General features: G+C 43.8%; 3 protein-coding genes and 1 long non-coding RNA gene across 9 annotated transcripts; 1 reads left to right on the forward strand and 3 right to left on the reverse strand.

Moving 5' to 3' along the window:
* Positions 1 to 129: 129 nt before the first annotated feature.
* On the reverse strand, positions 130 to 7,830 carry gga3a (golgi associated, gamma adaptin ear containing, ARF binding protein 3a). 3 transcript variants are annotated; one of them, XM_057034593.1, is made up of 17 exons: positions 7,763 to 7,830; positions 7,153 to 7,237; positions 6,920 to 6,995; positions 6,722 to 6,820; positions 6,475 to 6,598; positions 6,209 to 6,312; positions 5,953 to 6,033; positions 5,369 to 5,506; positions 5,217 to 5,298; positions 4,952 to 5,056; positions 3,247 to 3,456; positions 3,096 to 3,166; positions 2,767 to 2,981; positions 2,319 to 2,518; positions 2,012 to 2,181; positions 1,770 to 1,880; positions 130 to 1,406 (listed from the first exon to the last, which is right to left on the reverse strand). In XM_057034593.1, exons 1-17 carry the CDS (start codon positions 7,797 to 7,799, stop codon positions 1,200 to 1,202), a joined length of 2,115 nt encoding a protein of 704 aa, XP_056890573.1. In that variant the 5' UTR covers positions 7,800 to 7,830; the 3' UTR covers positions 130 to 1,199. The 3 variants fall into 3 exon arrangements, with proteins under 3 accessions (XP_056890573.1, XP_056890575.1, XP_056890576.1); XM_057034595.1 differs by lacking the exon at positions 7,763 to 7,830 and adding an exon at positions 7,607 to 7,751; XM_057034596.1 differs by lacking the exons at positions 7,153 to 7,237; positions 7,763 to 7,830 and having other exon boundaries at positions 6,475 to 6,539; positions 6,920 to 6,941.
* A 221-nt stretch (positions 7,831 to 8,051) lies between these two features.
* Positions 8,052 to 11,120, reverse strand: grb2a (growth factor receptor-bound protein 2a). Of its 4 annotated transcripts, none has more exons than XM_057034626.1 (5): positions 10,878 to 11,117; positions 9,634 to 9,725; positions 9,248 to 9,367; positions 8,693 to 8,852; positions 8,053 to 8,578 (listed from the first exon to the last, which is right to left on the reverse strand). In XM_057034626.1, exons 1-5 carry the CDS (start codon positions 10,968 to 10,970, stop codon positions 8,411 to 8,413), a joined length of 633 nt encoding a protein of 210 aa, XP_056890606.1. In that variant the 5' UTR covers positions 10,971 to 11,117; the 3' UTR covers positions 8,053 to 8,410. The 4 variants fall into 4 exon arrangements, with proteins under 4 accessions (XP_056890608.1, XP_056890606.1, XP_056890609.1 ...); XM_057034627.1 differs by having other exon boundaries at positions 8,054 to 8,578; positions 10,893 to 11,111; XM_057034628.1 differs by lacking the exon at positions 9,248 to 9,367 and having other exon boundaries at positions 8,052 to 8,578; positions 10,878 to 11,120.
* Positions 11,121 to 12,863: 1,743 nt separating this feature from the next.
* mchr1a (melanin-concentrating hormone receptor 1a) lies at positions 12,864 to 15,242 on the forward strand. Its single transcript, XM_057034621.1, has 2 exons — positions 12,864 to 13,313; positions 13,789 to 15,242. The coding sequence occupies exons 1-2, from the start codon at positions 13,259 to 13,261 to the stop codon at positions 14,808 to 14,810; spliced, it is 1,077 nt and encodes a 358-aa protein (XP_056890601.1). The 5' UTR covers positions 12,864 to 13,258; the 3' UTR covers positions 14,811 to 15,242.
* LOC130526751 (uncharacterized) lies at positions 14,431 to 19,259 on the reverse strand. The gene is made up of 4 exons (XR_008950851.1): positions 19,079 to 19,259; positions 18,618 to 18,969; positions 14,645 to 14,810; positions 14,431 to 14,569 (listed from the first exon to the last, which is right to left on the reverse strand). It is a non-coding gene; the product is annotated as an uncharacterized LOC130526751 (long non-coding RNA).
* Positions 19,260 to 21,044: the final 1,785 nt, after the last annotated feature.

Genomic DNA, 21,044 nt, shown 5'->3' on the forward strand with positions numbered 1-21,044 from the left:
ATTTGATTAGAGTTGTCATATAAAGCTTATCGTGTGGAAGCAAAATCGAACTATTTCCGGTCCTGCTTCAGATCGATTGCTGCTGAATTCGACCACGGAGGAGTCTGGTCAAATGATCAAAACTCGCTCTCATCTTTCAAATAATTCATTGACAGTTTATATTCTAAAGGCGAAGATCATTGTAAATTACACTTACATACAATTCTGCAGCGGTTTGTATTAAAGAAGATTTACTATGTTTTTGCCAAACTGTTCTTTAATAGAGGCTCAATACCTGAATGTAAATTACAGCACAGAAATAAAAACACCCGTAATGATAATCTAAAATAATAATTACCAGCAATGTTTCAGGGAGCTGCAAATTTATGAGAGCAAGGCTCAAAATTAGCTGGTTTTGTCAAAGGTGGCAAAAGCTTTTGAACTAAATGAATTCTGTTCATTACCATTGCAGGCAGAGGCAACAGCGTGATACATAATCCATAACACACAAACAAACAGAAAATTACCTGGAATGAAAAATGAGAAATAGAAATTGAAGTCAATTTTACAGCCAGCAGGTGGGAAGGTAAATGATAGTTGCCTCTCCAGCTATTCACAGCAACATTTCATTATTCTGCCAAGAGGCATGAGCCATCTAACAAAGAGCTTAAAGCCACTTTCCGGATGATTTGCTCATTGTCCTCCCTATTTAGTCCAATTTTAAAATGGAAAAAACCCAAACTTACTACCAAAGAAGCCCAACATGCAGTTGGTGATGTAGATAAATCCCAGATTTTTCTCTGCTGCTCTCTTTCCAAGAATGAGCTCAGTAACATGTTGATAACATTTATCTTAATATAAACACGCCAAACTTGTCTTTATTTCTTCCACACACAACAATAGATGTCTTTTTAATAAGCTAACAGATATTTATTCTTGATAAGAATTCAAAATACAGTAAAAGCTCCAAAATCCACATATAGTCGAGCAACACAGGGTTAAGTGCTCCCAGAAACTATTCATAGCATAAATATGTAAACAAACGTCCTTAAGACACCGTTGCACATTTCTTCACATGCACGACCAAGATGAGCAGGGGTGCACCTACTGTGATTCAACAGACGTGCATTTGTTAAAGCAGTGCGTCCCCCCCCCAGCCCAAAATAAGTTAGAACATACAAAAATAAATAAGAGCATTACAGGGATCCTTAACAAACTGATCAGTGGTTACAGTTCCATGTGTTGTCATTCATCAGAACTAAACGTTGACCTTGGCAACCTCCTTCAAAACCAGTTTTAGGACTTTCGGAATTGTCCGGTAGTGCGCCCAAAGTGTCAGCAGTCGGGAATTCATTCACCTCTCCGACCTCTGTGCATGACTGTGCTCCCAGAGTGAACGTGAGTTTGTACCTCAGCCGAACTTTTACCTGTAAAACACGCACGTGCGCACACACTCTTTTAATTTTTAGCGATAGAAATATTGTCCTTTATGTCCGTAGCGCTAAGATTAAAGTGCTTCACTTCTAAGCTGGACTGGAATATTTGAAAACCGTGCGCTTTAATTAGCACAAGTTTTATGTTTATGTCCTCGGGATGTGTCATCGAGTTGTCCTGAGCGGCTGAGATGAGCCATAAACCACAACCCCCCCCTCCCCAAACAACACAAAAGGTTATCAGGCTGACTGTCTGGTTACAGGAAAAAGACATTTAGAGAACCAAAGCTGAAGTCAGGTCTGAAGCAGTAGAAACTTAACTTAAAAGAAAAAGAAGACAAAGAAAGCAAGGCCTACCTTTAGAGGATTAGCAAGTAGCATGACCTGTGTGATGGCAGCAGGGGGGTGGATGGGATTAAAAGGAGCCAGCTCTCTACCCGAGGGCTGTTGCAGTCTCACTTTCATCATCTATAAAATTAGCACAGCAGCAGCCCGATTCAGTAACATTTAAAAACTCTCATTTTAACGTGCTCACGTCTGTCAACACGAATAAGTCGACATGCAGCCGCACACGTCAAGCACGCGGCAGGGGTCGTTACCTTGGGCACCGCAGCCTGCAGGACCACGTCCCTCACAGGCAGGGGGGCTGTACTAAGTATAGATGCTACTATCACCAGAACATCTGGTCTGCCTGCTGGACAGTCGGTGGCGAAATGCAGGAGAAAGCGGATCCCGTTTCTGTCGCACGCCATCACGGGACGCATTTGACCTGAAGTGCAACGCAGAGGTCATTAGTAGTGACCTCCCACCATTGTTCCCACAGTGTGACCCGTTCTCCACAGAATGAATGATCTACATTCTAAGTACAACACGTGTCTCAGAATCACTGCAGATCCCTTCGCTCACTTGGCTTGATGTCACTCAAAGGGACAAAGACATCACTGAGGGACGTCTCTTGTCCCGAGAAGGAGGTAGGCTGGATTAGAGGGAGGTTGGAGGTGGCTGTCGGGTGGAGCAGAGTGCAGAAATCTTCGTGAGTCTTGGCAGATGGGGCTGTAGATGCTGCCTGTGTGTCCCTGATGAGTGGGAGGGGTGTCGTGGTGATGCTGGAAGAGAGAAAACAAGTCATGTGATCAGCACCTTCATCCAGCCTCATCTCCTGCCCCAAAAGATCCATAAAAACATACTAATAAACCAACTAAGAGGGATAAACACCCCCCTTTCTCCTGTTTATCTGTCAAGGCTAATGCTACGATGAGTCTCACATCAAGATTCTTGGATATTTTAAGTGCTAACGTTCAGATTTTTGTTCTTGGGGGATGATTATCAGCAGAAAGAACAACTTATTACGCACGCTGTGGAACTGCCCAGATCCAACAAATCAAGGTCTTGCAGTATTTGATTTAAAGAGGCCGAGGTGGTGTGAGATACTCCAGGAGAAGAGAAGAGCTGTGGCGGAGGGACAGGGGGGCCTGCATGAACATCTGCGAAAAGTAAAGGTGAAGAACAAGCAGGAACCGAAGATGAGAGGTCCAAAAGGTCCACGTCTTGATTAGATGCTGGTAACGCCTGGTTAAAAAAAAAAAAAAAACAACCAAAGAAAAAGCTATTAAATATTATATCTACAGTATTAATCATCAAAAGCTCAAATGAACAGAAATACATCGTTATTGATATAAATACCTGTGAAGTTGGAATATGATTGCTTTGGTTGACATGTGCTGGGTTACGTGCAGCAGGAATATCCAGGAATCCTGGACAGAAACCGGAATCTTGTAACTTCATATGAAGAGCAACTTGGAAAACTTGGTAAACTGCTAAAAATATACGTTACTTAAAGACAGCGGCTCGTCGTCCAGCAGGGAGGGTGCAGCAGAGGGGGCGCTGTGGCCAGAAAGGTGAGGCTCAGTGGCAGAAAGCCCCCACAGGTCCGTGGGGGGAGATGTTGAGGATGCTGGAGTTTGCTGCTGAGTTTGTGAGACGCTTTGGACGTCCACATCCAGCAGGTCGATCAGGATGTCAGAGCTCTGCGTGCAGCTGGGCCCTAAGCGGTGAAAAATGAGGAATTGACAAAAAAAAGTGACAAACTTCTGCACAAGTCCTCAAGCTACTCGCTCACTGCCCCTGGAAAGTACACTTTCAGCTTCCAAGACTCCTAAACAGAGAGCTATAAGAAACATTTCTCATTATTTTCTGTTTTTTTACTCAGGTCTCATCCTCTAAAGACATCTCAGCCAGCTAATGGAACACTGTGTCCCAATATCAAGTTGGCAAACAAACACTCTCGCTGTCAAGGCCGTAACTATGACTTGGACTTATTTTGTGACCATTTGTAAGCAGCATTGCTGTCATAGCAGTACATACACAAACAACCAAGGACAATGTTTTATATTTATTTATCAGTAGAAAAAGACGAAACTGCTCGACCGGTGCTGACGTCAATCTGGTACAGAAGTTTAACACGGCCGAAAATCCATGTGGAATTTCAGCTTACCAACTAAATAATTAAAGGAAATTAAAAAAAACAAAAAACAGCAGTGTTTAGGAGACAAAAATCAATGTTTCCAAAGCTCATTTTCACCTTTTGTTGCCAATACTGATCCAGCATCTGATTCATACATGGGGGACATTGAGTGAACTACGTAGTGCACTCAATTTAAAGTTAGTATTCGGACAAGGGCGTCATTTTCAGCGCACGTAAAGTGACGTCATGGTGTCGCATAATAATTAGGAACCGGTCGCCGGGAAAAGTGGCCAGGTCCATTTAATTATTTTAACCCATCAGAAATACGTTCAGCGGTCATTTTATGAAAATGCAATATTTTACCCTATAATTAACTTTATATAATACAATGAAATATTAATGTCAATAATAATACAATAATAATTACTTATTACCTAAAATAATTAGTGTCATTGACATTTTCAAGCCAAGAGGTGATGGCACATTCTCAAGTCATATTCCGCTGTAGAGAAAACATTTAATAAAGCAATTTTCCATCAAAAAATGGATCAGAGCTACTTTTCATCTTTGTAAATATTCTTTTCCTGAGATTCTGTCGCCTGGTGAGGAACAGGCGATTCCGAAGAACAATTTTAATTGAGGGGCGGTGGGGATCAGTGAAGATTGATTGATTTTTGTTTTACACATTTATGTTTTAATATTTTAAGATGATCATATTGGACCCCTACTGAAAAAAAAATCTTATTTCCAAAAATTTCATATATCAAACCGCACAGTAGAAATTACGTTAAAAAATGTATCCCGTCGGAATCACGTGATACCGTAAAGGCTGATGGGATACATTTTCCGAGTTAGGGCGCTCGCTTGTACACTACTTTTCGCAGTGCATTGTGGGATACATTGAGTGCACTACATAGGGTACAGCGACGCTCACTAACAATTCGGACACTATTGAGTGGACTATGTAGGGTACAGGGGGTGGTTTCGGAAACAGCCAGTGACATTCAGACATCATTAGGATGCTACCGTTGCCACAGAAGCAACACAAATACACCACACCACCAACAAAACCTACCTTTTCTTGCCCGTTTTTGTGGTGTCCTTTCCATTTTTCTATCCACGATCTTCTCATAGGAATTAATGGCATGGGAGAGGTGGTCACTTGCCTGCAGGATGTCGCCTAAATGCATTCTAAAATGTCACATTTGCATTTCACACACACTTTTCCCGCAGCGATACATTTAGGAACCACACGAGCAGAATGTTTTTGCAGGAAACTGTGGTCTGAGTGGATCTTGTTGTTTTTTGTTTTTTTTCTTATACGTGCGTATAAAGCTCACCCAAGCTGCTGTCATTATCTTCACTCTCAGTCGCCAGGTGAATCACTGTTTGCCTCAGCTTGTCACAATCATCATACAGCTCCTGGAGAAAATCCACCTACGTAAATGGTCACACCTTAAAGATGGAAGCGGCGTCACCATGGGTGCCAAACCTTAAGCAGCTCCTTGTCTCCGTCAGTGGACCCCTCTGGGCTAAAATGTGCAAGCATCTCATTGAGAAGATTGACGCATCTGTCAGCGGCTTCAAGGGTGTTTTTTTGTTTAGATGCCTTCTGCATTCTCACCTCATCCTGGAACATCAAAGTGAGAGAAAGAAACTACATTTGTGGTCCGTTGCGGGGCACTTTTTTAGAGACAGATTTGCTTTATCAATAGGGACAGAATCCTTGCAGCAATTCCCAAAGCAAGCAGGTGGCAACCCGACCCCCCCCCCCCATCCCGGAAACACCCCAGAGGGCCAGCGGCACCAGGATTACAGGACAAACTGCTGAAGATGGGGATTAACTGGGGGGGAAATGTAATTACATTTTCTCATGTGCAAATTGAGAAACTCCATTCAGATAAATAAACAGCAAAATAAGACGACACCCCGCAGCCATAAGTTCAGCTGTAAGACTGTTGGTCACAGCACCTACATGTTCAATTAGTTATATGCAGATATTTCCTGAAGCAGAGCCCGATTTAGCTCCTAAACCCAGCTGTGAAGTTAGCATGTAACAGGTTTAGATGAAGTCACCTCTTTGACCATGGTTTTGATGAACCTGTTGGCCTCCTGCAGATCTTCAGGCTTTTTGCTCTTCAGGAGCTCGGCTAATCTCTGTGGAGCCACCAGAGTGACGGTTTGTGATTAAACACCAGAAATGAGACCCTTTAAAGTGAGAAGCTTCATCCTAAGATGCATTGTCGTCCACCCTAAATATACATTCAGTGAGACTCTGAGGTTAATCACATCAGGGGTCAAGAGGGGCTTAAGTTTCCCTACACATTGTTACCTTGCTCTTTTTCTCATCAGAAAACACAGGATTGATTGATGGCGGGGAAGGTGGCGGGACTAAAGCAGCATCAAGAGGGACTTCAGGGTCAGCCAGCACAACGCCTAACATTAAAAAGGACAACAAAAAAGAGAAGGCACCTCGGAAATGCTGATTTGCTGCATCCAAGATGATGAAACAAAGAGTCCCGTTGTATATTTGGACGTCATTGTCATGTCGTGTGTCAATTTTTGAACTGTTTTGTAGTGACGGGTCACCTCTCTCACCCTGTAGTTTCAGCATGCGATACGCCTCAATGATCTTTGCTTCGTCGGGTAGAGACACTGTCCAGCTGTGCAGCATAGTTATCACTTTAAGCTTCACTCTCTCTGATACTTTATCACCTAGATACTAAACAACAACAGATGTAAGCCAAACCTCCAGTGACACTAAACACCGATTCACGCATCCATTCATATCGCACAGAAATCCAAGCAGCTTTTAAACACGGGGTGAATGAATCAGGTCGCGTACTTTGGGTGAAATGACTTTAACCAACTCGTTTAGAAACCTAAATTTCCCAACTTCATTGTGAAATCGTCTCCCACAGTTCTTCATGCAAGCCTCAAGAACCTGCAAAGACAAAGAGCGCGCATGAATGCATCATTAGTTTGGTGCTATGCAGAATGTTCTAATATAATAAGGCAGTAAAAACAGGAGGGCAATACATACTGTTAATGATTGTAAAGCCTCCCATTCCTGGGGACTCTGGATTTTGTGAACTAAAAGTTTAGCAGATATTTGGGGGCTGAAAAATAAACCCAAAGAATTCAGAAAATACAAAATCAATGACCTAGAAGTAACCAAAACCAAATCTTCCTCCACAACACAACCTTTAACACAATACGCCACATTATGAGTGGAACTTAAGCAAGAATGCATGAATTGAAACAATGTGACCGTACCCTTCCAGCTCCTTATTGACCTGGTCACAGAATCCCATGATATACTCCCAATCCTCCTGTCTGTTGGAAGGGTTGGTGGCTCTGTCTGTAAGATTGAGACATGATCTACATATCTGCACACAGACAGCTCTGCTCGTCCTCGCCAGGCAACAACACAGGCCTCAGCTTCATCGTTTTTCCACACTTTTTTCTGTGATGAATCGACTTGTTAAACTGCCCCGTTTGGTTTTGCTGCTGCAATTCCTGCAGCAAACTGCACAAAACGCAGCTGACGCCTCAAGCGTTTACACCAGAAGTCCAGAAAGAATCCGCACTAAATAATACCCAGGATGAGGGGTTTTACAATCAATATGGTTTTTAGGTTTTTGTGCACATTTCAGGCCCATCAGACTAAGCTCGCACAAAAACATCTGAAGTGATTATTTACAAAGAAAAGAAAAATAATTTCACTTACAAGCAGCTGTCTGCGAATATTGAACGAAAGTTCAAAGTCTGATTAACGAAGGACAGTTTTATTTTCGCCATATTTTTTTAGTGGTATCAAGACAAGCTGTTGATAACAAACACTTTTTATCACTAAACTTCGGAGGGGAAATTAAGCGTAACTTACTGAGCCAGGACTCCAGCGACTCTCCATCATCCGCCATTTTGCGGCTGTACGTGAACGCAACGCGTGACTCCTGATGCCTTCCATGACCGTCGGATAAAACGTGTCAACGCTCCAACTTGGAGGACAAATATTTCTTTCTTTCTTTCTTTGAACTCAATAAAAAATATGTTACAGAGTTTTAATAAAAATGACAGCCAATTAGTATTTGTCTATTCTGATTACTGCCAGTGTTCTGGTCAAAACTTGAGCATGTTACAAATGCTTTTGTTATAATGTTTCCTTTCAGTATGTGTGATTCTAATTAGGAATTGACATTTTTCCACTCGTTTGATGGTTTATTAGTCCAATATAGAGAAATGAATCAGTTAGTTCGCCAAAAATTGCCACCCAGATCCAGATACAGCAAAACAGAATAATTCATACATGTTACACATTCAACAGGCAGCACTGAAAAGAGCAGCAAAAATAGACAGAAGTGGTTGAAAATTTGATTAAAATTTAAAAAGTAGCGTTCAAAACCCCAACTGGCTGCAGGGTATTTGCTGACACTAATCATCTAGGAGAAATACACTTCATTACCACCTTCATCTCTCCTCTTTCCCCCCCTCTGGTACATGATGTCTCAACTCACACAGCCTTTCCAATGACTTAATATTCAGTGGACTTCACATAGGTGCGGGGAAAGTCTCCGACTTTTCCGTTGCATGATCCTTTCCACCAGTCAGCGTGTGACTTCTCCAGGACCACGATGCAATCTCCAGCTTTGAAACTGAGCTCATTAGCCTCCTTTCCATCAAAGTCAAACACCGCCGTGCACTTTATGGACAAAACAAAATCATAGTTACTTAAAAACGTGGATTTCACATGGAATAAATGTTGATGTGCACCTCGCATTGGTGCGGGTGTGTGGTGTGTGTTTCTGAGTCTGACCATATCTGGGAGACAGAGGAAGATTTTTTCAGTCCGACTGATCGAACTCTTTTGGTGATAGTTCACCAACAAGTTTAGGGAGTTGAATTTTACAACCCAAAGGAAGTACTTTCCTGCGCCATCGCGCAACACCTTAAAATGTTGGACACCATTTTTAAACCTGAGTTGGACAAAAAAAAAAGACAAAAATCAATGATTGTTGAAAGATGAAGGAAATGATCATTACTAGAGATTAGATAATTTTTAAGCCATTGGAACCAGTTTCATACACTGTTGCTTTTAACTGCCAACAGTTCCCCGGTAATATTTGCAGTATTTCCCCACGACTGTGGTCATGGACTGCACGTCTATCACACGTCTATCGTTTGTAGCCTCCCTGTCTTTTAAAATAACAGGCAGGAGTTGTGTCTCAGTTGTTGAGTAACACATCTCTAAAACAACCCCTCCCCCCCAGACTGGAGTTACAGGACTGACTCCATTGTGATGGTTTAAATGTTGAGTTACTATTATTTTTATTATAGTGTATTATGATGGAGATGTAAATCCAGGAGTGACCTGACAGAAAGGACAAAATCCCCAGAAGTGCCCTGACTCTCCCGCATGATGAACCCGCCCTCCGGGTACAGATGCAGCAATCGCTCGGCTTCGTCCTTGGTCACATCTGGGCTGAACCATCTGTAAAAAGCCCCGTCACTGATTGTCACTTGAGTAATAAACCTCATCAACTTGGAGCAGCATCTGGTCTCAGCTGATCTGGCTTCAATAATAACAGGACTCCAAATAATAAAAAAACACACACATACAAGAATTTGCAGGAAAAGCAATGAATATATAATATTCCAAGAACAAATGTTCCCATTTGGGGTCAGCGTGTTCACATTGTTGATTTTTGCTGAACAGAAATCTGTCTGTCATTACAAATCGAAACATTAGTGACTTACGGTGCAGGTAACATCTTTACATAGTTGTTTGGAACCAGGCCCTCTCTTCCCTCTTGCTCTGCCCTGTGCCAGTGGGGGCCTTTTTTCAAGATCTGCAGAGAGGGAAGGGTAACACATACAATAACGCCCAGTTTTAAGCACTTATAAACACTAGGGTGGACTAAATAGCTGGAGTTTGTTGTAGTTTTAAGCTGCTTCTCCTATGCAACAGTGTTCTAAATCTGTCCTTCAGCTGTCAGTGGTGATGTCCTCTCAACCCACGTGTTCTGCAGGTATCTAGATGATCATTATGGACATTAGTTCTTCCTGTTATGGATGCAGCCAAACAGTAACATTTGCAATTAAGGCGTCTTTGTTTTCTTCACTTTTCGGTTGTCGTTCGAGGGGCTTAATGGAAGCCGAGCTTGTAATAGTTTATTTTAGTGACTGGCGTGAGGCAATCTCAGAAGAGTTAATGGGATGGCGGTGGGCAACACCGTCGTGCTGATAACAAGCTCAGCTTCCCTGCTGATGTTGCTCATCCACTCTTTTTCAGTACTTTGATTTGGTCTCTAATTTAAAAGAGGTGAATGTCCCCTATTCCCTATTCCTGAAAGACAAACAACATGCAGAAATCTCTCCAGAATTTCCAACTTAAACTGCCGCATATCTGGCTCGTCACGCTAATTGCAGAAGGCGGCAGACTTAATTATTATTCCGTCATCGTCGCTTCTGCCCATGGAGTGGACCAGCAGGTTCTCCCTGTTCAGCCCCTCATTGCCAACAGGCAATTCTTTTCCTGACCTTTTGGGGTCAAGGGGCAGGGTGCCTATCCCTGAGTGAGTCGTTGTGCATTTTTGGGTTCGGTAGGAACCTCAAAAGATACCTGAGCAGTACCCTACTACAAAAACACCTCCCAAGTTATTATGGGCTTGAATCCCCCTCATCTCCTCCAGACCGCCGCCCATGAACACCTAATTATGTAAAAACGGAACAGAGCACAAATTCCAAAATCTCATCGCAAATTGAATCAAATTTAATTGCAGCAGCTCAAATATTGTGTCTTTCTTTTATTCCACGCACCTATTATCTTTTTCAAATCCAGAAGGTTACCGAGGCCAAAATCATCCCAGCATATTTGTGCTCAGATAGTCAACTATGATTCTGGTCGGGGGATGCGAAAGATAACCAACATGAACACAACATGGTCACAGAAAATGGAATAATTTAAACAGCATCTTAAGTCAAATGAGGTTATAGCGTACGTGAGAACAGCGTACCTTGACGATGGAGCCTTTCTCAAAGCTCAGCTCATCCTCAGATGTTGCTGTGAAATCGTGGAGGGCATTAGCTTCCATGGAGACAACACCTGTATCTACAAACAACACACACAAATGAGTGGAACTCCGACGCCTGCGGTGCAGAAGTCTGTGCAGAACCTCGTCTCAACCCACTAGAAGGTTGTGCTTTCAGACTGAATGTAGAGGAGGAAACCTGTGTCAAGAGCTGGCCAGGATTATTGTGTGTGTGTGTGTGTGTGTGTGTGTGTGTGTGTGTGTGTGTGTGTGTGTGTGTGGTGTGTGTGTGTGTGTGTGTGTGTGTGTGTGTGTGAGGACATTTTTGGGAAGTGAGGACCACTTGAGAAGCCTGCCTTAAGGTTTTAAGGGTGAGGGAAGTTTGGGGTTTAGGTTCGGGTCAGAGGTCCAGTTGTGATGGGTAGGGTTAGGGAAAGGTGCTGGAGAGTGTGTTATCTCACAGAGATAGCAGTCAAAGGATATGTGTGTGAATACCTTCGGGCGATCCAAGAGAGTTTTTACAAAAGATTACCGTAAACAGATAAGGAGCCAAACAGGTCGGGCCTGTTTGGCTCATTTACTGGAGGTATCTGAGTGTGATTATAGATCTCTGTGTAAATGTATGCTCAACAAAACCCAAGAGGATATCTGGAGAAATCCAGCTGAGGAGAAAATGAATCCAGTCAGTCAGACTGGCTGACAACCTCTGATCAGATAGAGCTGGACTATTCTTCTTTACCCTTTGAGGCTCACAGGGTGGGTGCTGGGTTCCATCCTTCCATGATCTGTGCGCACCAGAGACAGAACCCTCTGCTATTTATCTCAAGCCTCTCGCACTCACACCGTGTTTCCTCTGAGCTAGTGTCAGAGGTTCTTTGCTGCTGGTGCCTAAAGCAGCGGACAGTTTGTCATTTTTAGTGCTACTTGTAAAGAACCAGTTGCACCACATTGTTCATGCAATATATACAACACGCAGCAAACTGGAATTTTGGGTAGGAAAGTAAAATGGAACTACGTTGAAACTATGAAAGTTTGGTTGAAATGAACAATGTTAAGTGATTGAAACTGGATATTTTCCCTTGATCCTCTTAATCTCTGCTGAAGGACAACGCGCCCATGTTGTCATCATACAAAGGATCTCATTTGCTTTACCAACCATAAGAGGTCTTAAGTATCTAAAAAGGTACAAAACTGATGCAAATTGAGCTTAATGAGATTAGAGGCTTTAGGATGAACTAGTTAATAAAGGTCATTTCAAGCAAAGAAACCTTCAAGGTTGAAAGTGCCGCAGCCATGTTAAAGTCCAAGGATAAAGACCCAGGCCCCCGAGGAGACCTGCAGTCTTAAGAAAAAAGATGTTTAATCTGCAGACTCCACATTAAAAATAGATAGCATGCTGAATTTCAAAGCACAAGCACTGTGGGCTTGTTACACAGGTCCATTGAGGAACCGAACCTTGAACAGCACAAAGACACCGATGGCTGCAAGAAATGAACCTGTTCACCTCTCCGAGCTGCTCCATCCCAACATGCTACTGCCCGGTGCCTCAGGTCAGATGATCAGCTGCTCCTGAGGTAAAATTTAAAAAGTTTAAAAAATGCGCAGACACACCATTTTATTATCAACACTTCTCATCCTGAGCACCAGGGAATATTTTAAATGCCACCCAAAGTGTACACAACCCATTTAATATCATCCTTGCCTTTACAGCAGCTGTGAAATGCCAAATGCTTTCATTTAGACAGAAATAGGGTGCCTGAAAGTGTTGATTAACTCCGCTCACAGGCTCAGTACCTATTCATACATCCATTCAAAGAGAAGCATGCCTGCACTTTTAATCAATGTCCAGTTATGTTTCCAAATCCGTACGACGCACAATACCGCCACCTAGTGGCCGGAAACTGGCCACTACTTTGGCCAACTAGAAAAAGTTAAACCCATCGCGTGGCTTTGTCATTTAACCTTGCAAGTAACAGGGTTTCTGTTTAACACTGCCAACGGCACATTTTAGAAATCACATCATGTCATTATTTGTTTCCTTTCCTACGTTTGGGCTTAAGCGTTTACTGCTCAAAAAGACTGATTTTATCCACCAGTTTATTACATGTGCATCCCCTCCCTCCACAGTAGAATCCTCCACCTCACACTGGATGGTTCCTGATGTTGACCGACACCTGCAGCGCAGTGTGCACCATCACCGACAGAAGATACAGTCGCAGCCTTTACGCGCGCCTCGCAACAGATGGTGGAAACAATGTCCGCGTCATAACCGTGGTCCTTAAAACAACCGAAGAAGGGGTTCCAGCCAGCAGGAAACAGCCGTTAACTTTTGGGATTTTTTTTTTTCTCCGATGGATTTTTTAAATAACTCCAATTCGATGGACGCAAATTCATCAACAGCAACAAGTAGGTTGATCAGCCGGTAATATGATCTAATACATGACACCGCGTTTAAGCCCCTTTAAAACACAAAAAGGGTATTTTTTGTCTCTATTCTCTGGCATCCCTCACGATTCCATCCGTCAGCCTGTAGATTTCTACTTTGTGAATGACTGTTTTCTAAAACCATTGACTGGGATAAATAATCGATCCTCGACGTTTATACTCCTAATTGTGTCTATCTGTTTTAAATTTACACAGTAAAATCAGCACCTCTTCTCATTTTCAGGATCATTTATCCATTTCCATCCTGCATCCTGTACTTCCTTTCATGCAGGAGTCCATCTGACAACGCATCTGCCCAGATAAAGCAATATTTCTAGCTTACGTAAGCATGCAATGGTCATCCAGGGCTTCAGACATTGAAACTGCTTTAATGGGGGAAAAAATTACAAAATGAGAGTTTCTTTCTGGAAAAACTTCTCCTTTTTTGTGTCAATAGCTGCAGAGGGGACTCCTCAAAGCAGTGCCGTCCTTCCTGTCATCTTCGGAATCATCTGTCTCCTCGGGATCGTGGCGAACTCCGCTGTCATCTACACCATCGTGCAAAAGACCAAGTGTCACGCGAAGCAGACGGTTCCGGATATCTTCATCCTGAACCTGTCTGTTGTCGATCTCTTGTTTCTCCTAGGGATGCCGTTCCTAATCCACCAGTTGCTGGGTAACGGCACCTGGCATTTTGGTGGCGTCATGTGTACAGTCATCACCGCTCTTGATTCCAACAGTCAGATCGTCAGCACCTACATCCTCACTGCGATGACGCTGGACCGGTACTTGGCTACGGTCCATCCGATTCGCTTCAACTACATCCGCACGCCACGTGTGGCGGCGCTGGTCATCGGGTTGGTATGGGGCATGTCTGTGCTCACCATCATTCCCGTGTGGATGTACGCGGGCCTGATGCCTCTGCCGGATGGCTCGGTGGCCTGCGCCCTCCTCCTGCCAAACCCGGTCTCGGACACATACTGGTTTACGCTGTACCAGTTCTTCTTGGCATTCGCTCTCCCTTTAGCCGTCATCTGCTTGGTGTTCTTCAAGATCCTGCAGCACATGTCAGCCAGCGTGGCGCCGCTGCCCCCACGGAGTTTAAGGGTGCGGACCAGAAAGGTCACCAGGATGGCGGTGATGATTTGTCTGGCTTTTTTCATCTGCTGGGCCCCGTATTATGTTCTCCAACTGGTCCACTTAGGGGTGCAGAATCCAAGCCTGGCTTTTTCTTACGCCTACAACATAGCCATAAGCATGGGTTATGCCAACAGCTGCATAAACCCGTTCCTCTACATCATGCAAAGCGAGACCTTCAGGAAGCAGCTTCTCAGAGCCGTACGCCCGGTTCATCGGAAGGTCCGTGTCAACCCCAGCACCACCGATGAGGGCAGCGTGCGTGTGAGAATGGTGCCCCAAGAGCCTCAGCAGGATGAAGCCTCTGGCGAGATGAGGCCGTCCAATGTGGGCTCAGAATAGCTGCAATAATTCATTAAAGGGAAGGAAAAAAACAACCCACAATGGATGAAAATCTCCACATCTGCAATCTGCATCTGGAAGTAAAAGCATCAAAATATCCCTTTTAATCAAACCGAGTGACTCACGTGGTTTTGATTCACGTATATTGTTGAAGGCATCAAATATTTACACAGCTTTAACGATTTAAAGTTAACTGTTATGACCGTGAAGCTCGTGTTTGTGTGAAAGTGCTTTGCTTAGTTGTAATTGGTGCCTGCTTAAATGCTCAAAGGCATCATGGGCTGACAACCGCAGCTCGGCTCTGAAGAGGCGCATTTGCATGTTTTGGCACCTCTTTCACGAAATGAATAATAAATACAATGACACTCATTTATACGATTAAACCCACAGATCACGAACAGGCCACTTCTTTTGTGTCATATTCTCCATCTAAACTGGTGTCTTGTTGGACGGTAGGTGGATGGATCCTTTTTAATTAGCGTGAGCATCATCCCCGCAGGTTTTCCTATCTCAGAAAAAAAGGAAATTAACCTCAGGTTTCTAACAGGTTAGGGAACCTTAGTGCACATCATTTTCCACATAATTGCGCCTGTTTTTCCGTACATCTCCCCCACAGTGGGCACAGACTCCTATAGCTAACGGGGAATTGTTCTGCTCGACTGTCCCTCTCATTAATTATTGTATTAAGATTTCAAAAATTCCTGTTTACCAAATATAGTGAGTAAGGAGTTCAGCTTGTCAAGAGGACAGAATAGCTTCCTAATCCCTTAAAACACTCATTTCAGGAATTTTGATGTTTTATAACATGGAATCTGCACTTAAAAATTGGCAGAAGTCGGGGGGGGGGTGGGGGGGTGCTGTTGGAAGGTGAAATCATGGTCTGCTTATGAAAGGCCAGCATGGGGGAGGTCAACAGACAACAGGCAACAACCCTGCAACATCAAAGGCTTTGAGAAGATCTTGGTGTACACCAGTCATCGATGTGACGTGGTTGTCGTGTGCTGCGTCTGCCTCGCTCGCCCCCGTCATCGCACACCTCCTTTTCTCTTCGTGAACTCGACCAAGCTGCTCTTTTGGATGGAAACGATTGAGATGCACAATCCCTCCTCTGGTGCGAGACCATCAAAGGTTCGATCCCTGCGAGGAGCAGAAACGCAGCACAATGTTGATATAAATGATTTATAATGGCCCTTCTCAAAGCAGAACACTGACTTTAGCTGAGATCAGTATGTGCACGGATTGCTCAAGGTCAGATTTGGCAAAGTGTTTTTCCACTGAGTACTGCGGCATAAAAGAAATCAACGAATCTGAAGTTGCGCTGATATTTCGAGGATTTTCTGTCATATTCAAGTGCGAAATTCCATCATTTTCTCCTTCAGACAGTCTGAATGCCGAAAGACTTCCCTTGATGTGAGGTGTCATGTGCGTTGGATGAGCTTATGTTACATGTATTTATGTATATTTGTGTTTTAGAATGTCGTTTCCCTCCAGAAAGGTCTTTTGTAATTGTGTACATCTGCACTCTTGTTCGAAACTTAACTGGTTCGCTGCTTGTGGTGGAAATGTGAAATAAAAATCAGACTAAAGTTGCAGCGTCATTGTTATTATTTTAAAAGTTCCCAGTCCAGAAACGTTGGTAGAGAAAGTGGGTGTAATAACAATCACAGCAAATCGAAATCAATATTAAAACGCATAAATGGTTTGGCCAAATGGCAGTAATGATGAATTCTAATAAGTAATTGTGGTATTCATTTGAAGATTAGAGAAGCAGGCCTGGCCCAGAGCAAACGTGAGTCTCACTGAAATGAAATTGTAATAATTAAAGACTTGTTTCTCCTTATTACAAATAAAGCTGCAGGCCAAATTAGCTTGTTATTGGAATTTATATGTTCGTTTAAGTGTTAATTAGAGCACCGATTGGAACACGAGCACTGGCTAAAACACTGAAACATCTGTGGTAGTTGTTACGTCAACGGTCATGGGAGGCCGTAACTATTGCAAGTGTGTGTTCTTGTTTACATGGATTCTGGGAGAACCCACTGGGAATCGTTCAGGCAGCATCGGACACTGGAAGCCAACACAAGCTGGTGGGGGCGGCAAAGCAAAATGTGTGGATTGTTTAAAACTTAAATACAAGTCTTCTTCAGAGATTTTCCTCTTCCTCTTCCTCTTCAAAGACCACAACAGTGCCGGAATGTGCGTGTTTGTGTGCACGTGTGTGTTCTTGGTCATGTGAGTGAGGACATTTTTGGGAAGTGACGTCTTTGGCTGGTCCTCACAAAATCAAAGGACTGTGTGAGGATCATGACTTGGTTTTTAGGGCAAAAGTTCAGGTTGAGGGGTTAAAGGTCGGCGGAGGGGGCGTGGTTTTATCATTAACTGAATTTTAATTTGAGACCCAATGGTTGCGTAGTTCCCAATGAATAAATGCATTTTCTTTCCTGGCTTCCGTTTCTTTTTTGTCCGCTAACTGTAAGCCAGATATTTTTGATAAATGCGAATAGAAAAGTCTGACAAGGGGAGGGGATGAAATGAAAAGAAACTTTAGAAAGTCCTCTTCTAATCACGCATGAAAAAGAAACACAAAAGCAGTATTCAGAATCACTTTTACTTCCTTTTATCAGTCGTCAGAGCTTAAAACAGACACGTGAGCTTCTTTAACTCTTAAGCTTTAAGGTTAAATAAGGTTCTGATGTGCCAAAGCCGAGAAGGTCGCCCCACACGTATAAGACGACCCAAAAAGCTGAGCCACTGCACGTTTCCCCAGCTCAGGAGATTCTTTGTTGCCCTCCCAGCCTGTGGCACTTTCAGGCCCCAGTCAGAGGGTCCTTCCTGCAGCCTTTCTGACTTTGGTGCCATCAGTGCTGAGTTTGGACAGATGTGCTTGCAGGGATTTGAACCCTGGTCTCCCAGCAGCACCAGTGGTGGGATACAGCTCACATGGACGCTACAACAGAATGCAGATGCTCCAACCCTCTTGGTTCCTTCCTTAGATAACTGGGCTGCTGAGATAATGAATTTCCTCTTGTATGTCTTAGGTTTTCCATGGTTTTATTCCTGAGACACTGTTAGTTTCCTCTGATTTTTCCTTCACCACCATTGTGTGTGTGTGTGTGCTAAAACTGCCTCCTGCCTGCATGGAATCTTCTTTCAAAATCCTGTTGATCTTGATCTTGTTGAATTCTAATAGTTTCTTTTCACTGTTAAGATAAACGATAAAAGGCAGACACACACAAGCACTCGGCAGAACTTGAAACCCCAGCTGGGTGAAGCTGTGTGCTGAGACGCTCCTTTGTGCGATCACTCAAGACAAACCGTCGGCACTTTCAACCGCTCCCTCAGCTTCTCTCTCACCACTGTAGGCAAATGAGAGGTTAGAGGCCATTTCCATACAAATAAAGGAAGGTTACAGATCAAAAGGCAGAAAACAGCCCTTGTGTACCCTCCCCGGGACCCCGAAAGGGATAAAGTGGCTAAAAAGATGAGACAGAAGATGAGGATAAATAGCTCCCCAACAACCCAACAACCGTGTCAAAAATCTATTGATTAACTGGTCAGGCTCCGCCCCACATCCCACCTGCCGCTCATTCCTGACGTAAGAGTAGAGAGGCTTTTTATAGCATGAATCCCCTTTCATGTGCAGTACATTCCTCTGCAGTAATGAGCTGCTATAAGAGGTTTGACTACTGGTAAAGTCACTTCAACACCCCACGTCCACGAAGTTTTGTTTTACACTTTACTCTACAGCTGTGAAATCACGCCCGCCACGCTTCACACGTCCACCCTTCATCTGCAGCCATCAGGTACCTTTTGTGGGTGGAATGTTGAATCCTCTGCAAGCCTCTCCCGCCGAGCGGAGTGACGATCGGGCCTTTTCCCGGCTGCATCTCATCGTCTCGTGGGCCGGTCAGACGACTCTAGTCCTCTTCTGGGGTCACCCATCCCCGCTCAGGCCCGTCCTGCGTCAACCCCGTTCCTAGACATCCTCATTTGATTCAGCAGTCAGCTTCTCGTTGGTTCGGCCTCCTTCCCTCAGTAAAGTCTCGGAAGAATCTGCTCCGAGCAAACACAGTTCTGTCACCGTGGCTGCTCGTAACATTCTCTACCAGCCTCTCCTCGCGTGTTCTCTGTCAAACGGATCAACCAGTAGAAGGAGGAACTAAAGACAGAAACAAATAGCAATGCGTGAGTTTATCCCGCACATGGGGCCGTGCCGCGTTTCTGCAAAGTTGTTAAAAAGGTGAGATGAAAAACCATTAGTCAGTTACCGGCAGCAGGTTTGGAGCTCCTGTTCGTGGACTGGACGATAAAGCATCTCAGTCCCAGTGCAGGACGGCTGTCACGCAGAGTCAGGGTGTTTTTCCTGCGTGCACAACATCCTGCCACAAGTGCGCCTCTTTTTAAGCATGATGTGATGTGGTCAAGAGCGTTTCATCCTTCCTCGCCATTTGTGCAGTGTAGAATCTTCATGCCAGCCGAAGAGACAATGTTTTGGATTTTCCGCTGTAGCCACGCCCACTTTTGACAATCATTGTTGGACACCAGTTAAGAAAAAGGTTCTGTCTCAATGAGGCGCCAAGAAGAAGCAGGTATGTGAAGGCTGTTAGCTGCAGTAAAGAAATGAGCGTCGCCTCCTTCCGTTATTTTTTAACTAGTTTATTGACGGCCAACAGTTTGTCAATAAACTCTATAAATCACTTCCACTTCTTGGGGACTATAGCATAGAGCAACGAGCTCACAGCGCTGATTTTTTACGAGTACAGAAATGGGAATTTTGGGCAAAGATGTGAAAATATATAATGCAAGATGCTGGAGCCACATAATGGAGCAGCTGGGCCCACTTACGAGGCAATCTTAATTTCTATTTGAATAAATTAGTCCCTTGGCAACTGCACGTGTTAAAAAAAATTAATCAGCATCAAGTAAATAAGAGATCTTCTATCACAGGCCTGGCCAGCCAGTCAGAGCCCAAGAGCCACATTTTTTACTGTGTTACCGCATCTCCTCATCCCTTCCTCACACACACAGACCTCTGCTTAGCCAGATTTATTGTAAATGTCACACACCAACATGATAATGACAGAATTTGACTTCTACAGACCACGGGCCAGTCATTTTCAACAATGAACATTGTGTGTACTGTCTCACACACACAAACTCTCAATTCAACTAAGTCCACAAACAAAAATATAATAATTAAAATATATATTTTTCTCTTACTATGCATGTTGCTTAGTGGGACTTCTGGCATTCCTTGCTTTGAACAATCCTCTTCAAATCTGGCTTGTATTCAGTTCTTTCACATGGGCGTCAGTCAGAACAGATCGATGCTTTGGTTTCACGTGTTTCAGGGTAGAAAACACAGACTCACAGACGTATGCTGACCCAAATATTGACAGTGTCATAAGCGCAGCCCGTTTGACATTGGGGTATTTTTCCATTGGCACACTTTTCCAGAACCCAATGGGCCCCTTCCCTTAAAGCAGGTTTCAGTTGGTCCTCCTCACAAAGATTGACAATCAGCTGCAGCCTCACCTGTTGCTAGCGGGGCTTTCAAACAGTGCGGCTCCACATTAAAAGGGGCAACGAGGAATGCGATCTGTGCCCTTTTCAGTTGTAGATCACAGAACCGAGTCACAAAGCTTTTGTGCAGGTTTTCCTGCCATTTTGAAGGCCAACTTGACACTAATTGTTTACTCAAAAGATCTCGTCCCAACTGAGAAACTTTGCGGTATTTTCATCATTTGGCGAAGGTACCGTATTGAACTCAAGCGAAGCGAACACGCACATTAAAAAAACACAAACCCAAACTTCGATATGAACGTTAGAGCCGCGTGAAACCAGGCAGAGCCGCATGCGGCTCGGGGGCCGCGGGTTGGCCAGGCCTGTTCTATCAGGTCTGAAGTCCGCAAATCTGATTAAGTCATAAAAAAGGGTCTCACTGTTGCCTCTGAATGTCAATTCAATTGACCGAGCAGCCTATTTTTATGTATTTATTCGAGATTTCAGCAACAAACGGAGGTCCAAAGAGATAAATAAACAGAAACTAAGTTGTTGCTATGCATTTTTTTAGCTCTCTGTGGAACATATACGTTTCCTCGGTGACTGAAAGATGTCTGAGCTACTTGCATGCGTGTTGAACTCTGACACTCACATCCTCCATTCAAAGTCCTCCGGAGAGGCATCCGCCAAGGCCGCATTATTCACACATGCTGCTCATTTATTCAAAATGTT

Source organism: Takifugu flavidus, chromosome 6 (genome assembly GCF_003711565.1).
Source record: "Takifugu flavidus isolate HTHZ2018 chromosome 6, ASM371156v2, whole genome shotgun sequence".
NCBI classification, from domain to species: domain Eukaryota; kingdom Metazoa; phylum Chordata; class Actinopteri; order Tetraodontiformes; family Tetraodontidae; genus Takifugu; species Takifugu flavidus.